This window comes from Eulemur rufifrons, chromosome 4, assembly GCF_041146395.1.
Source record: "Eulemur rufifrons isolate Redbay chromosome 4, OSU_ERuf_1, whole genome shotgun sequence".
NCBI classification, from domain to species: Eukaryota; Metazoa; Chordata; class Mammalia; order Primates; family Lemuridae; genus Eulemur; species Eulemur rufifrons.
In genome coordinates, this window is record NC_090986.1 from 83,722,605 (window position 1) to 83,739,599 (window position 16,995).

Genomic DNA, 16,995 nt, shown 5'->3' on the forward strand with positions numbered 1-16,995 from the left:
TGTGGGGCTGGGACCGGCTCTCTCGAACAGCCGTGTTGCCACCTGTGCCTGGCTGGGCTGTGTCAGCAGCGCCAGGGGGACGCTGGACACACTGGACACGCTGGACACGCAGGCCGCAGGGTGACGTTCCACAGCGACCGTGGGGAGTGGCCTCTGTCCCCCCAGACCGGGGCCACCGTGTCTGTGCTGAGGCCAGAGGTGGGAGGGTCACCAGGGAGAAGCCCCATGTCTTCCTTAAAGTAGCTTTACCTGTGAGCGAGCATTTTGGAAACGGTAACATTGGAACGTGGCCATTGACTAGTTGGGTCTGGCCTGTGAGGGCTTTGCTATTCGCGAATCTGGTGTACATCTTTCCAGAAACTACAAAAGCAGGAAGGGAGTGTTCGCCCTCACTGCGGCTACGCTCTTCAGTTCCTAGAGCAGCCCAGGCCGGAGCCGGACGGCCAGGCTGTGGCCGTGCCCGGGCGACCCTGCCCAGCCTCCCAGGCCGTCCCTCTTTGGAGTGCGTTTGTTCACGGGAGAAACACTTGCATGGGGACATTTTCTTACGGCCTTTGGTCACATTTGTTTGTAAGAAGAGGTTCTGCGGTCTACAGAAATCTGGTGATTATTATTATTGTCATTTTGATTTCTGGCTTCTCCCGCCGCCCCGTTGCCCCAGGCCCACTCGGGTGGCTGTGCTCGGCCTGAGGGCTGTGCGGCCCCACCCCACCCCCAGCGCAGCTGTCTGTGCAGGCTCTGTGGGGTCCCTGTGGCATGTCTGTGGAGTATCTGTAGGGCCCTGGTCTGTGTGAGGCCTGGGTCTCTGGGAGGTCTCTGTGGGGTCTCTGTAAGGTCTCTGAGGGTCTCTGTGGTGTTGGGGTCACCGTGGGATTGCCGTGGGTCTCTGTGGGTTGGTGTCCCTGAGGAACATCGGGGTGGCGGCGCTCACCTACGCATGGCTCCCCCAGCCGATGCGACTCGGGAAATGGCCACCTAGTGCCCGTGGGGCCTGAGCTGCTGGTCACCAGGCTTGGAGTCCAGCAGGTAACGGGAACCTCGCCACCACTTACTGGTCGGAGCGCACGGACGTGTCCCTGCTTCGCCTGCTGGGCACAGAGTGAAGTGACTCTCCAGGCTGTCCTTCCACCCAGGGCAGCCACTGTCTGGATGTGCCGTGGGAGGGGCAGTCTGGTGCACGAGGGTGTGTGTCCTGCGTCCTTCCCCAGGCCGGGTCTGGGCCTGAGATCAGGACGTGGGCCCTTTGTCTCTGCTCTGCTCACCTTCCGAAAGAAAGAAAAGAGAAGGGAGCAGAAAGAAGAAAGACTGCCTCCACCTCTGTGTGCCCCCGTTGCGATGTGTCGGGGTTCTGGGGCTCGGCGGAAGGAGCCGGCAAGCCGAGCTGCTCCCGTGGGACGGTCTGACTCCTCCAAGAATGTGCTTTTCCCTGGCAGAGTGGAAAACCAGGTGCTGTGATCTTCCTGTTGCCTGTTCAGAAACAAAGGGAGGTCACACCCCCAGGGGTGTCCCTGGTGCCTTGAACGGACAGGGAACAGCTCGGGCTTGTTCCTTTCCGCCCGGTACATCCGCCCGGAGTCCTGTGTAAACAGCAGGGTGGGGTGGCGTGTGAGCCCGGCTGGTGATGGGGGAGGGAGGGAAGAAAGTCAGCTGGTCCTCAGGCAGATCCGGGGGACAAAGGTCAGCGCAGAAAGCTGCTGTGGCCGGAGGGGGCATGGTGAGCCCGGGCAGAGCGCACCTGCCGTTGGTGGTGGTTCTTAGCCATGGGGGACAGAAAGCCTGTGCGGATCTCCGTGGCCGAGATGAAGAGCTACTACCTGTACTCCGAGTGGTGCTCCTGGCTGCTCTCTGTGGCTGAGGGTGAGTCTCTCGGTCCCTCGGTGCCACCGCGGCGCGCTGGGAACAGCAGGGGCGCAGCACGGATGTGTGTTCACGGATGCCTTGTGCTGGGGAGGCGAAACGTCTCAGGAGGTCACAGGCTGCGTAGTCTGTGTCCTCTTTGGAATTTGCCCTGGTTCAGGAATGGGGACGGCGTGGACAAGCTCTCCAGCCCAGCTCCCGCTCAGCTCTAATTCATGTCATCGTTACCTGAGGCAGAGACCTCGCATTGGCCCGCAGGCGCACACGTCACGCCAGGTGCAGACATCAGCCTGGGCCGCTGGCCCCAGGCCCATTGGAGGCGCAGCCGGGGCAGGTCTGAGCTCCTTCGGGGCGGGGAGCAGCCAGGCGGCGGCCAGAGCGCTGCCTGGGGACTCTGGGCACCCACTTGGCACTGGGCTCCTGGTGCGCGTAGCTTGGCTCAGGCGCACAGAGCTTCCCGCAGCAGCTGCCCAGGGAGCCACGGTCCCAGCCGAGCTCTCCTGTCCCCAGGGGGTTGCTGCCTTCCACCCTGGCATTCCGGAAATCCCTGGATGTGGCAAGGGCTTGCTTCTTTGGTGGCTGAATTCCTTGTCTGTCTGTGTGACGTGGGCTGCGGCTGGGCCGGTTCCCGGCTGGGAAAGCTCAGAAAGGCGCGGTGAGGTCAGGTCAGCAGGTGGGGTCGGGGCATCTGCCCCACCAGATCAAGAGCTTGGCGTTCACATGATGTTGCGTTCACTGTCCCATTGGAGCTCACCAGTGTCACAGATGGGGCCAGTTGGGTAGCACCTGCCATCTGTGGAGGTGGCACAGAGACAGCAGGTGCCTACAGGATGACAGCTGCCACCCCCGAGTTCTGTCTGTGCCTGGGCTCCTCCCACACTGCCCATCTCCCTGTGGACCTGCTGCCGTGGCGCAGGAGACCAGTCAGGCAGGGGTGGCATCGCCACAGGAGTGCCACGGGAGCATCCTCTGGGGACATGGAGCCCACTGGTTATCAGCACCAACTTGGGAGCCACAGAGAGCACTCTGGCGTGGTAGGGAGGAGGCTTGACCACCTGAGGGGAGGGAGGCCCCACCTGAGAGGAGGAAGGACCACCTGAGGGGAGGGAGGCCCCACCCACCTGAGGGGAAGGGAGGTTTCACCTGAGGGGAGGGAGGACCCACCCACCATAGAGGAGAAAAGATTCACCTGAGGGGAGGGAGACCCCACCCACCTGAGGGGAGAGAGGATTCACCTGAGGGGATGGAGGCCCCACCCACCTGAGGGGAGAGAGGATTCACCTGAGGGGAGGGAGGATTCACCTGAGGGGATGGAGGCCCCACCCACCTGAGGGGAGAGAGGATTCACCTGAGGGGAGGGAGGATTCACCTGAGGGGAGAGAGGATTCACCTGAGGGGAGGGAGGCCCCACCCACCTGAGGGGAGAGAGGATTCACCTGAGGGGAGAGAGGATTCACCTGAGGGGAGGGAGGCCCCACCCACCATAGAGGAGAAAAGATTCACCTGAGGGGAGGGAGACCCCACCCACCTGAGGGGAGAGAGGATTCACCTGAGGGGAGGGAGGCCCCACCCACCTGAGGGGAGAGAGGATTCACCTGAGGGGAGAGAGGATTCACCTGAGGGGAGGGAGGCCCCACCCACCTGAGGGGAGGGAGGATTCACCTGAGGGGAGGGAGGATCACTCACCATAGAGGAGAAAAGTTTCACCTGAGGGGAGGGAGGCCCCACCCACCTGAGGGGAGAGAGCACAGAGCTTTTCATGCTCTGCCTGCTGGGTTTGTTCTCTTCTAACCCTACACGATGAGCCCCAAAAGTTGCTAAGCACCTTCGGGGTACGGCCTCGCCTTATAAAACCGTGTACCTGAAACACAGAACAGGAAAGGGGGGCGCGTGCCTGGCCGGGCATCTCGGGGCAGGGCCGGCCGCTTTCTCAGAGCCTCCGACAGGCACAGGCGAACCTTCCCACGTGGGTGGCTTTGCGTCCGCGGGTGGGGTGCACGTTAATCCTGGCCGGCCATGTGGAGGCCCCGCAGAGACGTGGCTGGGCAGGAGGTCGAGCTACGTCTGCGTCTCTTTCCCTCTTACGCTCTGCGCAGGTCTGTGATGTTCTCACTCCATCTGTCACCGTTCAGCCTCAGGGAGCCTCACCTGTCCCGCAGTGAGAACCAGACGCTTCCTGGTCCCCGTCCTGTGTTTGCAGACCTCTGGGGCTTATTCAATGTGGTGGCCACACTAGTTTAAGCCCTGTGGTGGGATATTTGTCCCAAGATATCAGGTAGGCTTGGGGACAGGAGAAGTCCGTTTCTGAGGACAGAAAGGAAGGTGGGAGCTGAGTGAAACCAGCACAGAGTTCCTCCTGGACACTGCGCCTGGGGCAGAGAGGACGATGGCCCTTCGACAGCACAGATGGGACCGATGGCCGACAGATGCCCACTTGCAATCTCGTTCACCCCGCGTGTGGAGTAGAGCTGCTCTTTCAAGCAAACCTTTATTTTCCGTGGTAGCCCCCCAGAGGGGTTCATAGCACTTCCATGATTTCTACGTCTAGGAACAAATTTTCAGGAAAATGTGCTTGCTTTGAGCTAAAAACGAATGAATTAACAAAAGATTTCCAAGGCCCAAAAGGGGCTTTCCTCCCTTCCCCCGTCCCCTGAGCGCGCATGGAGTCTCCTGCCTGCCAGGCCCTGTGCCCGGTGCTGGAGAGAAAGCCGTGGGATCCCGTGTTGTATGTGAGGACTTAGGGGCGTGATGGGACGGATGGTTGTCGGCGTGCAGGAGAGGGCGGATTCGGAGGCCTGAACAGCACGGGCGCCTGGAAACCAGCTCCCGCTCCTGGCTGGTGCCTGTGGGGCTGGCGGCTCTGCGGGCCACGTGGGAGGCGATTTCCCTCCCGGAACCTGAGTGTGACCGTGGCGCATCCTACCACGCGCCTCCCGCCACGTATGGCACCTGCTTTCCGCCACAGGTCGTTGTGCACACAGGGCCTGGAGCCTAATTCCCTGTTTCGGGGGTGTCTTCCCAAAGGGTACACGCACCCCCTCCACACGCTCTCCAGGTGCCATCCTCACCCCACAAGAGAACAAAAGCAGATTTTTGAAGTAGGATTTCGTTGGAATGTTGGAAAGGTTTAGAAATTGCTGAGCAGTCCTCAGATCTATCGGATATTTCTAACTGGATCAGGGGAAAAAGTCACCCTAAACACAACAGTGTAGAAAGCAACTGAAATTTGCATTTTTAAATTTATTGACTTGCTTTTCATGACTGGTTTTGCATGCGCTGCTGCGGCTGCGGCCAAGGGAGGCTGCTGTTCGCTCCTGGCCGGGGCCTCCCTCCCAGGTGGGATTGGGCCGGCGCTGGCCCCGCGGCCCTCAGAGCCGCACTCGGCTGCCTGGCTGTGTCTGTTTTGTTTCTGCAGAGGCAGATAGAGGCCTGCAGGGCAGTGCCCGCTGCAGAATTTCCTCCCAGGGGGGTGCATGTGCTGGCGGGGACGGGCCTCGCCCCTCAGAGTGCAGACTCCCGGCCATCGTCCTTGAGTTCAGAGTCCTGCCCGTCCAGAGTCCTGCTGCAGCCTCCGTCCTCACTGCGCACGTGTCACATTCAGGAGTCCTGGGGCCTGGCTGCCTCTTCTGCCCTGTCCTCATGGGGCAGCAGACTCCTGTGGGGTGGCGATTCCTGCCCCCAAGCCCCGCGGGGGCGTCTCCGTCCCTGGGGCTGCTGACCCGTGCAGACAGCTCCCTGGCCTGCACCCCGCCAGCCCCGCTGGGACCCCGCTGACCTCACTGGGCCTCTGCCCTCCACACTCCCCATTCCCTCCTGGGCCCCATCAGGGCCGAGAGTCGCACTCCTTCCTCCTCTCCCGGAGCCACCGGCTGCCGGTCCCCAGGCTGGTCTGAGCCTCCTCATCTCATGGCATTCTGTAGAGCAAAGGTAAAGGGCATTAGAAATAAAACACTTTAGCTTTAGAGAGTTTTGAAAAGGAGAGTGAAAGTTTTCCCAGTGCCGTGACCCAGCGGCGTGGGCGCAGCCGAGCTGGGGCCAGACCAGGCACGACCTGCCCTGCGACTCTCCACCCGTGTGTCTCGAATGTTTCCTCCACTGGGAACATGTTTGGGGAAGCAGCTTTCGGGGGTGCACAGCGCCCCCAGCCGCCTGCATCCCCGACGTCTGCCGCAGACGCAGACCTCACAGGCTGTCCCCTGGGGAGCCCCCGCCTGGGGCTGGCGGGCGAGTCCTGTCTCCGGCCTGGAATCCTCAGCCGCCCTCCCTGCCCTCCACCACCCCACGAAACTGGAGACCCTCTCACTCCCTCTAGGCACAGCCTCCCCCCCACCGCCCCCACCGTCTCAGGCACAGGCAGCTGCAGGGAGCCCCAGCCCAATGCCCACCCTGGGGTGGTGCTCCCGCCAGGTGAGCTCCCGCCAGGTGAGCTCCCGCCAGGTGAGCTCTCAACTTCCCGAGGAGCCTGGATTCCCACTGAGAGCCTGGGAGGGGCCTGAGACAGACCTCCGCCCCCCCACATCCCCCAGAGCCCCAGGAAACACAGCCCTTCTCTGCGCCTTCCTGAATCGGCAGCAGCTTTGTGTTTCCAGGTGTGTGATGGGGTGGGGGGAGGGCAGGCCTGCCTGGACGCCCACTGGGGCACTGTGGACCTGCCCCTCCCCCATCCTGGGGGACCCACCCCGGTCCAGTGCCTGCTGTGGCTTTTATTTGACTAAAGCTTCCTGCTGTTTGTGTCCCTGCCCCACAGCCTGGTGGCTCCAGCCTAGCTGGTCGGGTTTGCAAGTGGGATTGTCCGTTTGGGGGAAGGAGAAGGCCGCTCCCGCCCAGTCAGCCCCAGCCCCGTCCACCCGCCTCTGCGGGAACAGCGAGAGCCGTGGCTGCGGTGGGTGACGGCCGAGTCCCACTGCACACTGGGTCCCCCCGGGCCCCACCTAGGCTGTCCCCAAGGTGCGGGGGTAGGCGGGGGCAACACGTGGGATCACATCTCCCCTCCAGGCGGGGAGAGCCTTCCTGCTGAGCTTATCCAGGCAGGGCAGGGGGGGCTCTCCCCGCCCCCGGGGGTGCCTGCCCTGCCCTCAGCAGTGGCTCTCTGTGGCCAGCGCTTCTGCCCCGCGCCCTGCGCAAGGGCCGTCCCCGTGTCCCTGCCTCCCACCAGCTAAACGGTCGTGTGCACCCACACAGCTGCTAGGCCACTCGTTAACACCGCTTCTCTCTGCATCACTGTAACTCCTGTACACACGTATGTCCTGTGCACGTGTGTCCGAGAAAGCCATGTAAGTAAACGGCTCCCTCCCGCGCCACTGTGAGCCCTGCTGTCGGCTGTCCTGACGCACGGAGGGGACTCGCCTGGTGGTATCGGGAGGGCAAAACTTTAAGTGCGTAACGAACTGGAAGACGGTGCACAAAATACTGCAAAGTCCCAGCTGAGTGGCCTCGGAGCGTCCCGAGGAAGGGGCAGCACAGAGCCGTGCGTCGAGGCGCTGGGGTCCCGGCCTGAGCGCAGGGACGTTGGAGGAATGAGCTGACTGTGATGTTTCCGGAGGCTTCTGGGGGCCTGCCCGGGAGGCTGGGTTTGAGCTGATTGGGCTCCCAGAATCAGCTTGAAATCCAACTGAAGGGAAGCCCACGAGAAACTGCAGGAAATGCATGTCCTGGGGGGCTGGCCGTGGCCCTGGCGTGGGCTTGGCCTGGCCTGCGCAGTGTGGACTCCCCGCTGCACCGCCGATGCTGGGCGAAGGGGTGGATTCTGTCCCCGCTGTGGGTGTGACTTCATGGGCCACTGTCTCGGAGCGGCAGGTCCAGGTGCCCAGAACGCTTTTTATGACTTGGAAACCGGACGAAAACCAGCCCGGGGCAGCGAGAGCTCCTGCCTCGCCCAGGGGAGAGCTGGTCTCAGCTCTGCAGCCGAGACCGGAAGGGGCAGCAGGGATGTCCCAGTTTCCCCTTCTGCGTGTGTCATCAGGGCTGCAGGCAGGTGTGTGCAGAGGCCTCATCCTGCTTGTCCGTTAGGGAGGGGCTGCTCTGTCTGCAGCAGGGGGAGGAATCGGGCTGGAACAAAGGAAGAAGTGAAGCCGCCTGACATTAGCCGTGGGGGGACAGCCATGTGGGGACGGCTCGCTGGGGAGGGGGTGGGGTGCAGCTGGCCTGGGGGGGCTCCCTCCTGCAGTCCTGGGCTGCGTCACCTTGCGTGGCCTCTCTAGCCTTCTCCTGTTTAAACTACGACGTTGCTCTCACTGTGCCGGATGCTGCCCGTTTGGCCAATGAGGCTGCACTTCCCCAAATGAACCAGCCAGCCCTGGCGGGGAGAATCGGGGCTCTCCCAGTGGAATGGGACACCTCCCTGGGCAGGTAAATTCCGAGCCCGGGAGCCGTTTCTGTCCACTCGCTGGCAACGGCGAGGCAACGCCGCAGGCCCAAGCCCGCCTCGGGCACCGTCTTCTGCGGCCCTTTCGGTCTCTGCCCCTCAGACCTCACGTTTCTCCGGATTCCGCACCGTTGTTGGGGACGCGGCATGTGCACCTGTGAGCAGAGCCACGCGGGTCCCCGTGGCCCAGACACCACGCTCGGACATGTGGGGGCTGCAGAAGAGGGAGCCGCCTGCCGAGACCCATAGTCACAGCTGGGTGCGTCCGGGGGACAGGCCGACCCACGCCACAGCCTGGCAGAGTGCACAGAACGTGAGGGACAGTGCCGTGGCCGCGGCGGGTGGGCGGGTGTGGGCTGAGCGGCGAGGGTGTGACACCCAGGCTGAGCCAGGTTTGTCTTCAAAGTGTTTTTCTCCTGACCCTCCGTGGCACGTGGCCTATGATGAAAATCGCACAGCCGTGGTTTTAGAACATCTGTCCTGGTCTCTGGAGCTGGAGCTGGGCCCGCCTGGTGCCTGGACCTCGGCTGAGCACGGTCCCTGCATGCTCAGGTCCCCGAGGTCCCTGGCTGAGCACAGTCCCTGCAGGCTCAGGTCCCCGAGGTCCCTGGCTGAGCACAGTCCCTGCAGGCTCAGGTCCCCGAGGTCCCTGGCTGAGCACAGTTCCTGCAGGCTCAGGTCCCCGAGGTCCCTGGCTGAGCACAGTCCCTGCAGGCTCAGGTCCCCGAGGTCAGGGGATGGGACCCGGCTGAGCACAGTCCCTGCAGGCTCAGGTCCCCGAGGTCAGGGGACGGGACTCGGCTGAGCACAGTCCCTGCAGGCTCAGGGTCCATGAGGTCAGGGGACGGGACCCGGCTGAGCACAGTCCCTGCAGGCTCAGGTCCCCAAGGTCAGAGGATGGGACCGGCTGAGCACAGTCCCTGTAGGCTCAGGTCCCTGAGGTCCCTGGCTGAGCACAGTCCCTGCAGGCTCAGGTCCCCGAGGTCCCTGGCTGAGCACAGTCACTGCAGGCTCAGGGTCCGTGAGGTCAGGGGACAGGACCCGGCTGAGCACAGTCCCTGCAGGCTCAGGTCCCCAAGGTCAGAGGATGGGACCGGCTGAGCACAGTCCCTGTAGGCTCAGGTCCCTGAGGTCCCTGGCTGAGCACAGTCCCTGCAGGCTCAGGTCCCCGAGGTCAGGGGACGGACTTGGCTTAGCGTGGGGCCCGTGCAGGGGAGGGTCTAGACAGCCGACACCAGGAACCCGGAGCTGTGGCCAGCAGGGGCTCAGCTGCCAGCAGGCTCTCAGGAGTTAAGCTGCGTGTGACAGGGTAAGGGAGCCGATCCTGGCTCCTTAATCCGGGACACTGAATCCAGGCCCCGGGCGGAGCAGCGGCGTCGGCCCTGCGGACCGGGCTGCGCGGCGAGCGCAGGGAGGTGTGGCGTTGCAGCTCTCAGCCAAGATGGTGCTGAGCCGGCTTCCTTTGTGTGCCCGGGGAGGGCGTTCCGGGAGGCGGGCGGTGGGCTCCTGACCCGGCCCGGCGGTGGCAGCATGACCTTAAGCCTGGTCTCCCTGCTGTCCCAGGACATCGCGGCTCTGTGGCTTCTCCTGAAGACAAGCACAGGTGCGTCTGGTGTGGGCGGGTCCTCACTTCCTGGGAACTCGGGGTGTTTGCGGTGGAGACATCGCGGGGGTGACAATGTGCGTGGACCGAGAGAGGCCGGGACACGTTCCGGTGCCCTCGGCGTGTCGGGCCGGGTGCTGGGGGCTCCTGCTGAAAGTCCACAAGGACACAGGCTCGGGCGGTGCGAGCCGTGTTCCTGCGCCTTCGGGGCGGAGGTGTGTGTAGGGCGTCGCCCTGGTGGGCTCTGGTGGTTTGGGGCCCTGGCCCCTGCCCTGGTGTCCCTCCGGAGCGGCACGGGCCGTGTCTGCTCTTGGAACGTGGGTGACAGTCGCTGTGCTCACCTCGGAAGGCTGGAAGTGGATTCCCAGGGGCTGCATTGTTCAGGGCTGGTCACAGACACGCCGTGCTGGCAAACGAGGACGGCACCAGCGTCTGGCTGGTGAACGGGGCTGCAGCTCCTCCCTCTCGGGGACGCTGGCCGGTGCTGTCCCCACAGCTGGCCCACGCGTGGCGGAGAGAACTCGAGACTGGACTGCTGGAGCCCGTGTCCAGAGCCAGCCGAGTCCCGGGGTGGCCTGTGGGGTCTTGCATGGGAGCTCGGCCGACTGTCGGGAGGCAGGTGGCTCTGAGGTGGCACTGGCCCCGCGCGACTGACCAGGGTGGGGACGAAGGTCCCTGGAGGAGGGACCCCAGCCGGGGGCCGGGCTGTGCTGGGGCTCGCCGGTGCGCTGGTGAGAACGGCAGAGAACGTGTCTGAAGTGATCTGTCATGATTACATTTTCCAGTGGGTCCTTCTGCCAGGTGTTGATGAATAATTCATGAAATAAGTATTTTTGTGAATTTTAATGACTGAAACCATAGTTATCAGTGGCAACAAACAAACACCCAAAGTTTCCAGTGTTAAAATGAAGAGCTGAGTGTGTGATCAATGGCTGATTAAATAAATTCCCAGAACAGATGAGATTCAGGGGGCTGCGGACGTTTGGCCCCGATAAAAATCTCATCATTCGTTTTTAAACTCGGAACATGAGCCCTGGTACGTCAGGAGAACTTGGTTTCGTCCCCGATGCCAGCAGCCAAGTGCGGCGCTGAGAACAGTCTGGCCAGAGGCCCCGCGGAGACGCCTTCCCGGAGCTCGGCTGTTGGCTGCACGGGAGGGTTCTGTAGTGCGTGGTCCCACCCCACGTGTGTTTCATCGCGGGAGAATCAGGGTGGGGTTCTTCTGCCACACGTGAACTGACCCTCTTGGGTGGTTATTTGTTTTCCTGAGTAGATACTAGTTTTAACTTTCCCTTAACAAATTCTTAGTGTTTTTCTAATGAATACTTTATTTTTAAGACAAATGGCCCCTCAAATAAATGTCCCAAGGGCGTTTGGTGTCATTGGGGATGGAGGGTTTTCTTCACTCTCCAGAAACGATTTGCTGTTTTCCTTCCAACCCCCCACCCCCGCCCGAGCACATTTTGTCAGATTTGAGGAGCAGCAGAGTTGTTCCCACGTGCGGCCTGCAGAGGCCTGTGGGGTGGCCGGGGGGCACTTCCGTGTGGGCACCGCAGGTCGGGTGACTGGGTGTCTCCCGTGCTTGAGCACCTGCTGTTTACCAGCCAAGCGCCCTCCGTCTGTCACGTAGGACCCACAGGCACACCTAGGACGTGGCTGCTTCCGGCTCAAGCCAGGCGGTCGGGGAGGCTGGGAAGAAGTTGGCGCCTGGCCAACTCAGGAGCTGGGCCGGGTCGGACAGGGCGGCTCCGTGTGTGAGACCAGGCTGGGTCCTGAGTCTGGACTCGCGGTCCAGGGCCGGGGCTAAGATGCAGCTGTGAGTGCGGGTCTCACCAGGGCCGGCCTCCTCCAGTCCCCATTCACTGAGTTAACGAGGCCCACAAGTGCGTTGGGGAGCCCGCCAGCCACGCCTCACACCGTCTGTCTCTGTCTCTGTCCCTCTGTCTCTGTTTCTGTCTCTGTCCCTCTGTCTCTCTGCCTCTGTGTCTCTTTCTCTCTGTCTCTCACACACACACTGGTGGTTCTGGTCGGCTCAGCCTACGTTGCTCAGCTGAGCCCTCGAGCTGCAGCTGAGGTCGTGTGTGCCCGGCCGCGTCTGTGGCTGTAGGTGGCGGCTGACGCTCCACCTCTGACAGCCAGGCCAGCGCTTCATGTGTGTTATTGTCCGTTTGTCCAGAATGAGCTTTGGTGAAGGATGATGTGACTTCTTGTTTGTGTTTGGTTTATAGAATTCCTGGTTCTCAGCAAGTGGGACAAAACGTCGTGTCTCCGTCCCAGGGAGGAGTCCCGAGGGCCGCTGGCCTGCCGGGAGCTGGCGTGGGCACACGTGCGGAGCCCCGAGCCTGCGCTCCCGTGTGTCGATGCCGGGCCTTCGTGTTGACCTCCTGGGTCTTGGGGTTATTTTGCTCTTACGTGGATAAGAAATTACGCTACGAGGGCGAGAAACGGAAAGCCCTGTCAGAGGGACCTCCTTCGTTTCCCAGTGGCGGGCCACGCGGGGTGTGCGTGTGAGAGCATGTGTGTGCATGCGTGTGACATGTAGGCTGTACCTGTTCCTGGTCCCCAAAAGCCAGCCGAGACCCGCTGCCCCAGAGCATCACAGGTGCAGAAATCCAGGGGCCGGGCGTAGGGGACTCTGAAAGCCGGGCTGGGGAAGTTGTGGAGAAGGTGGCCGAGCCCGGTGCGCTCTCGGGGCCGGCCTTCTGCAGAGGCTCCACGCGGAACATGAGCCGGTGTCGCGAGCGCCCAAGGGACCCACTCACCATCATGCGCACGAGGGCGCACCCAGGACGTGTCACCTGCTCTGTCGGGCCGAGGTCACTCGCTTTGACGACCGAGGTCTGAGCTCTGCAGGGGAAGAGCGCAGTTGTCTGAGGCCTTGGGGGTCTCCACGTTCTTCCCAGCGCCCCTCCTGCCCGGGTTACGGGGTTGAGACTGTGAAGACTCCAGCGTGAGAGGAGCGGGCAGCTGTTCCGAGGGGGGTCTTGCCCCTGGACGCCCACAGCTCTCCTCGGGACACGGGAAAGGAGACAGTCATCCTCCCGAGCCCTGGCCTTCCCTCGGTCGGCCCCGGCCCTGCGCCGGGCTTTACTTCTGACTCTCAGCTCCCTTTGGGTGAGTTCAGGGAGCGGCTTCGTGCGGAGTCCCGGGTCCAGGGCACCGCCGTGCGCGTCCGGCCTCCCTGCCCCTGTCCTCGTTCCTGGAGAGATTCACAACCTTGAAAGAACTCGCAGGTGGGGCTTCCTGAGTGTTCCTACCTCGTGGCTCTTCTGAAGACCAAACCCAGTGAACGTGCTCTGAGACGTGGCCTTGTCCGCTGGCCTGCTCCCCCTTCGCCCGCGCCCAGGGCGGTCCCTGGCTACCCCGGCTGGGCGTCCCTGGTGTGCACGCGTTCCCGGACAGCCAGCTGTTCCCGATGAGGCACTGAAGTGTCCCCTCCCAGTGGGGCAGGGCCAGCCAGCAGGACAGTTGGGCGGTGGGGGTGGGAGAGGGCAGGTGCACCCCAGGAACAGGGGAGAGAGACTTGTGCGTCGCAGACTCAGCCAGCAGAGGACGGGAGCCTAGGTCTGGTGGCTGCAGCCGCAGGAGGGGTGAGATGCGAAGCGCCCCTCGAGGAGGCGGCACTGGGCAGGGCGTGTGCGGCCGGCCCTGCACGGGGGTGGACAGAGGCCCCCGTGGGCCTCCTTCGGTGGAACCAGCTTCACGTGGCCAAGGCCACTCTGTCACGGGAGTGGGGATGACGGGTGATGCGCACGTGTCTCTAACCCTGGGGTGAGCAGATGCTCCCGAGGTGCAGGCATCTCGAGGACGCTGCCAGGCAGGGCTCCCAGAGCAAGGTCGGAGAATCGATGCGGGAATCTTGGTGTCAGACACCCCGACACCAGCCGGCAGTCGGCGTCTGTGGATGGGCAGCGTCAGGACCGCGGCAGGTGCCACCACGCCTCGGCCAGCCCAGTACCTCGCAGCCCCCCGCCCTCAGTGGCCCTGCTGTCCAGGCCGTCCCATGGTGAAGAACGTGCCCACTCTCAGCGTCCTTGGTCTTGTCTCTGCCCCAGAACGTCTCACAAGCTCGGGAAGCCCCTTCCCCGGTGGCTGTGCCCAGTGCTGCTCCTGGGCCCCAGGGCCTGAGTGGCAGAGAGACCACAGGGCTGGTGCCCGAGCTGCGGCTGCTCCTGCTGAGGGAAGACACCACGTGCAGCCTGGCCACTGTGCCCGCTGCACCTACTGTCCCCGCAGATGGGGTGCGTGAGCCGTAAATCACCTCGCCTGGATTTTAACAGATGTTTCGTGCTTTCTTGGGCGCTTGTCTCTAACCGTGTCTTTCTCCCACACAAGAGGCCGTCGCTGAGACGCGGCTGCCCATTGGGAGTGGGCCCCGTGCCCTGCCTGCCCCGGAGGCCCCTGCGGCCCGAGGCTGCCTCACATCTGGCCGCGTCCGCGCCAGCACCTGCCGTCTGCTGAGTCCCGGGCAGGCCAGCCGGGCAGTTGGCAGGTGCGCAGATGGCACGCCCGGGTGTGGGTGCTCCCGTGTGCCCGGCTGAGCCGCTGGCGTGTTTGCCGGGCCAGAAGAGCAGGTTTGAAGGGTGGTGCCGTGTAGACGGTATCTTGCTGCCTCCTGTAGAAGTTTTCAGGTAAAACTGTCTCTGTGACACATACCTTCCGGCTGTTTGTGGCCTGGATCTTCCAGGTGTGCGAGAAGTGACCTGTGAGCCATCTCCAGTCTGCGTGAGCCTTTAGCGCGCAAGCGTGTTAACACGCAGACCGCACATGTTGCTGTGTAGCGAGAGCGTGGCCTGAAATCACATTCGATAGTCTGGGATCGACTCAGAAACTCGAAAGTCCCCAAGTCACGAGCACGTCAGGCTCCTCGTGCCCCAGCGGAGCCCCCGCACCCCTCCCCCTCCGTGGCAGTGCCGGCCGGTCCTGGCGAGGCCGCGGGCTCCCTGGGCGCGTCTCGCTGAACCTCCTGCTTCCGGGTGGCGTCCCCGTGGCCGGCGGTGCTGCTGCCACTGGCTCCTGGTGCAGAGCCACGCGGGCAGGTGCCGGAGCCGCCCGCCGTCCGTGCCGAGCTCGTGGACTCGGCGCCCCAGCGGCCACCCTGGCTCTTTGGTGTCAGCAGGGCGTGAGCGCAGAGCTGGCACAGACCCTGGGCACCCGGTGCGTGTGCGGGCCCGGGTCCTCCCTGTGGCCGCAGCTCCGCGCACGGGCAGCAGGGGTGAGGGTGAGGGCGGGACGCAGAGACCAACTCGTGTTTGTCCATCTCATGGGTCAGGTCCCAGCCCCGGCTGCTGCTTTCCTGGTATCTCCCCTCTGCCTGCGTGTGCGTGTGCGTGTGCGTGCGTGTGCGTCGCTCCCTCTCTGTCCCCCTTACACACATCGCATTTTAAAAACTGATGGTGAGTCACTCAGCACGCAGCTTTTTCCCTGGAAAACACAGGCCCTCGCGTGCGGGAACCGCAGTGCCTTCCAGACACCTTCGCTGCTGGCGACCTGCCGGCTCCGTGGGGCGGCTCCGGCCGGCACCTGCGGGCCCCAGGCGGTTTCCCCGAATGACCAGGCGATCGCTTTCTCCCGCAGATGAAATCATGCACCAGGACATCGTCCCGCTCTGCGCTGCCGACATCCAGGACCAGCTGAGGAAGCGCTTTGCGTACCTGTCGGGTGAGTCCCGGGCCGGGGCGGGCGGGGTGGGGGGTCTGCGGCCCGTCTGAAGCCGCCCAGCCTCGCACGGCCCCGGCCCGCGGCTGGAACCAGGAACGGTCGCACGGAGCCGTTCAGCCTGCCTGGGTCTGACCAGAGGGGCCTCCGTGGCTCTCTGAGCAGGCGGCCAGAGGCGGTTGCCTCGGGTTGGCGGCACCGGGGAGAGCGCAATGTTGTGCATTATTTAAATGACGGGCACGTCGTTTGTGAAGTGTGGAAAGCAGTTTAGTTCACAGGGTCAGGAGGAAGGATGAGAGCTGTGTGCGCATCTCAATTGTGTAGAAATGCACAGAGAAAACGGTTTGGGCGGAAATGTGCCGAAGTGTTGGGGTGGCTGCCCCTCGGGCCGCAGTGTGGGACCGTCCCGGTCCGTCCCACTCTGTTGTGCTTTCCAGATGCCGTCTTCAGTGGCGCGCATTTCTGCCACGATAAATGTCACACGCAACGGAGACGCTCCTCAGTTTTAATGGAAACTCTGGGTGACTCTGAGGAGTGACTGGCGGGCGGCTGTGGAACCAGAGCCCGCACTGACGCTGCCGTGGTCTCTCCCCAGGTGGGCGGGGCCAGGACGGGAGCCCGGTCATCACCTTCCCCGACTACCCGGCCTTCAGTGAGATCCCGGACAAGGAGTTCCAGAGTGTCATGACCTACCTCACCAGCATCCCCAGGTGCGTGGCGAGCCCGGGCCCAGCCACCTGCGGCCCATCTGCTGTTTCTGTACGGGGGTGTCAGCATCGTTGAGACCCCCGGGACTGTGGGAGGGGCTGGTGTCTCTGTGGGTGTCGGCATCGTTGAGATCCCCGGGACTGTGGGAGGGGCTGGTGTCTCTGGGGGGTATTGGCATCGTTGAGACCCCCGGGACTGTGGGAGGGGCTGGTGTCTCTGTGGGTGTCGGCATCATTGAGACCCCCGGGACTGTGGGAGGGGCTGGTGTCTCTGGGGGGTGTCTCCATCATTGAGACCCCCGGGACTGTGGGAGGGGCTGGTGTCTCTGTGGGTGTCACCACCATTGAGACCCCCGGGACTGTGGGAGGGGCTGGAGCTTTGTCAGCCAAGGAAATCGTGGCTCATGGGAGTTCTGAACTTGCCCAGGATCTGATCTGGGGCCAAAGTCCAGCTTTGCAAGGCCCAGGGCCGCTGTCCCTCCCCACAGGGGTGCCTGGAGCCCAGGTGGCCAGCTGTGGCCCTGACTGAGCCTGGGCTGGTTCTTTCCCCCTCAGAAGTGTCAGAGGCCTGCAGTGGGAGGGTCTTTCTTTTTATAGCAAGGGAGCCGCGCAGCAGGCAGGGCTGTCCCGGCGGTCTCTGGCCCGGGGGCCTGAGGTCTGTGGGGCTTGTCTGCCTGCGTGTCCTGGTCGTGGGCCGGCCCTGAGGGCAAGGCCGCCTTGGGGGTCTCGGGGGTCCCTGCACCTGGTGCTGCCCATCCCACTGCTCCCTCCAAGCAGACGTGGAGCACGTCGGCCTCCTGCCCTGT

General features: G+C 63.5%; 1 protein-coding gene across 4 annotated transcripts in view; it reads left to right on the forward strand.

Moving 5' to 3' along the window:
* The window catches only part of MCF2L (MCF.2 cell line derived transforming sequence like), a 72,697-nt gene that overhangs the window by 12,953 nt on the left and 42,749 nt on the right, over window positions 1–16,995 (forward strand). For 3 of the 4 annotated variants that reach the window (XM_069467792.1, XM_069467793.1, XM_069467796.1), the window contains exons 1-3: window positions 9,362–9,824; window positions 15,402–15,485; window positions 16,078–16,192. In XM_069467792.1, the coding sequence (XP_069323893.1) occupies window positions 9,752–9,824; window positions 15,402–15,485; window positions 16,078–16,192 (272 nt within the window). In that variant the 5' untranslated portion in view covers window positions 9,362–9,751. Of the gene's footprint in view, window positions 1–9,361; window positions 9,825–15,401; window positions 15,486–16,077; window positions 16,193–16,995 lie in introns of those variants that run through there. The other variant, XM_069467794.1, reaches the window with a different exon arrangement.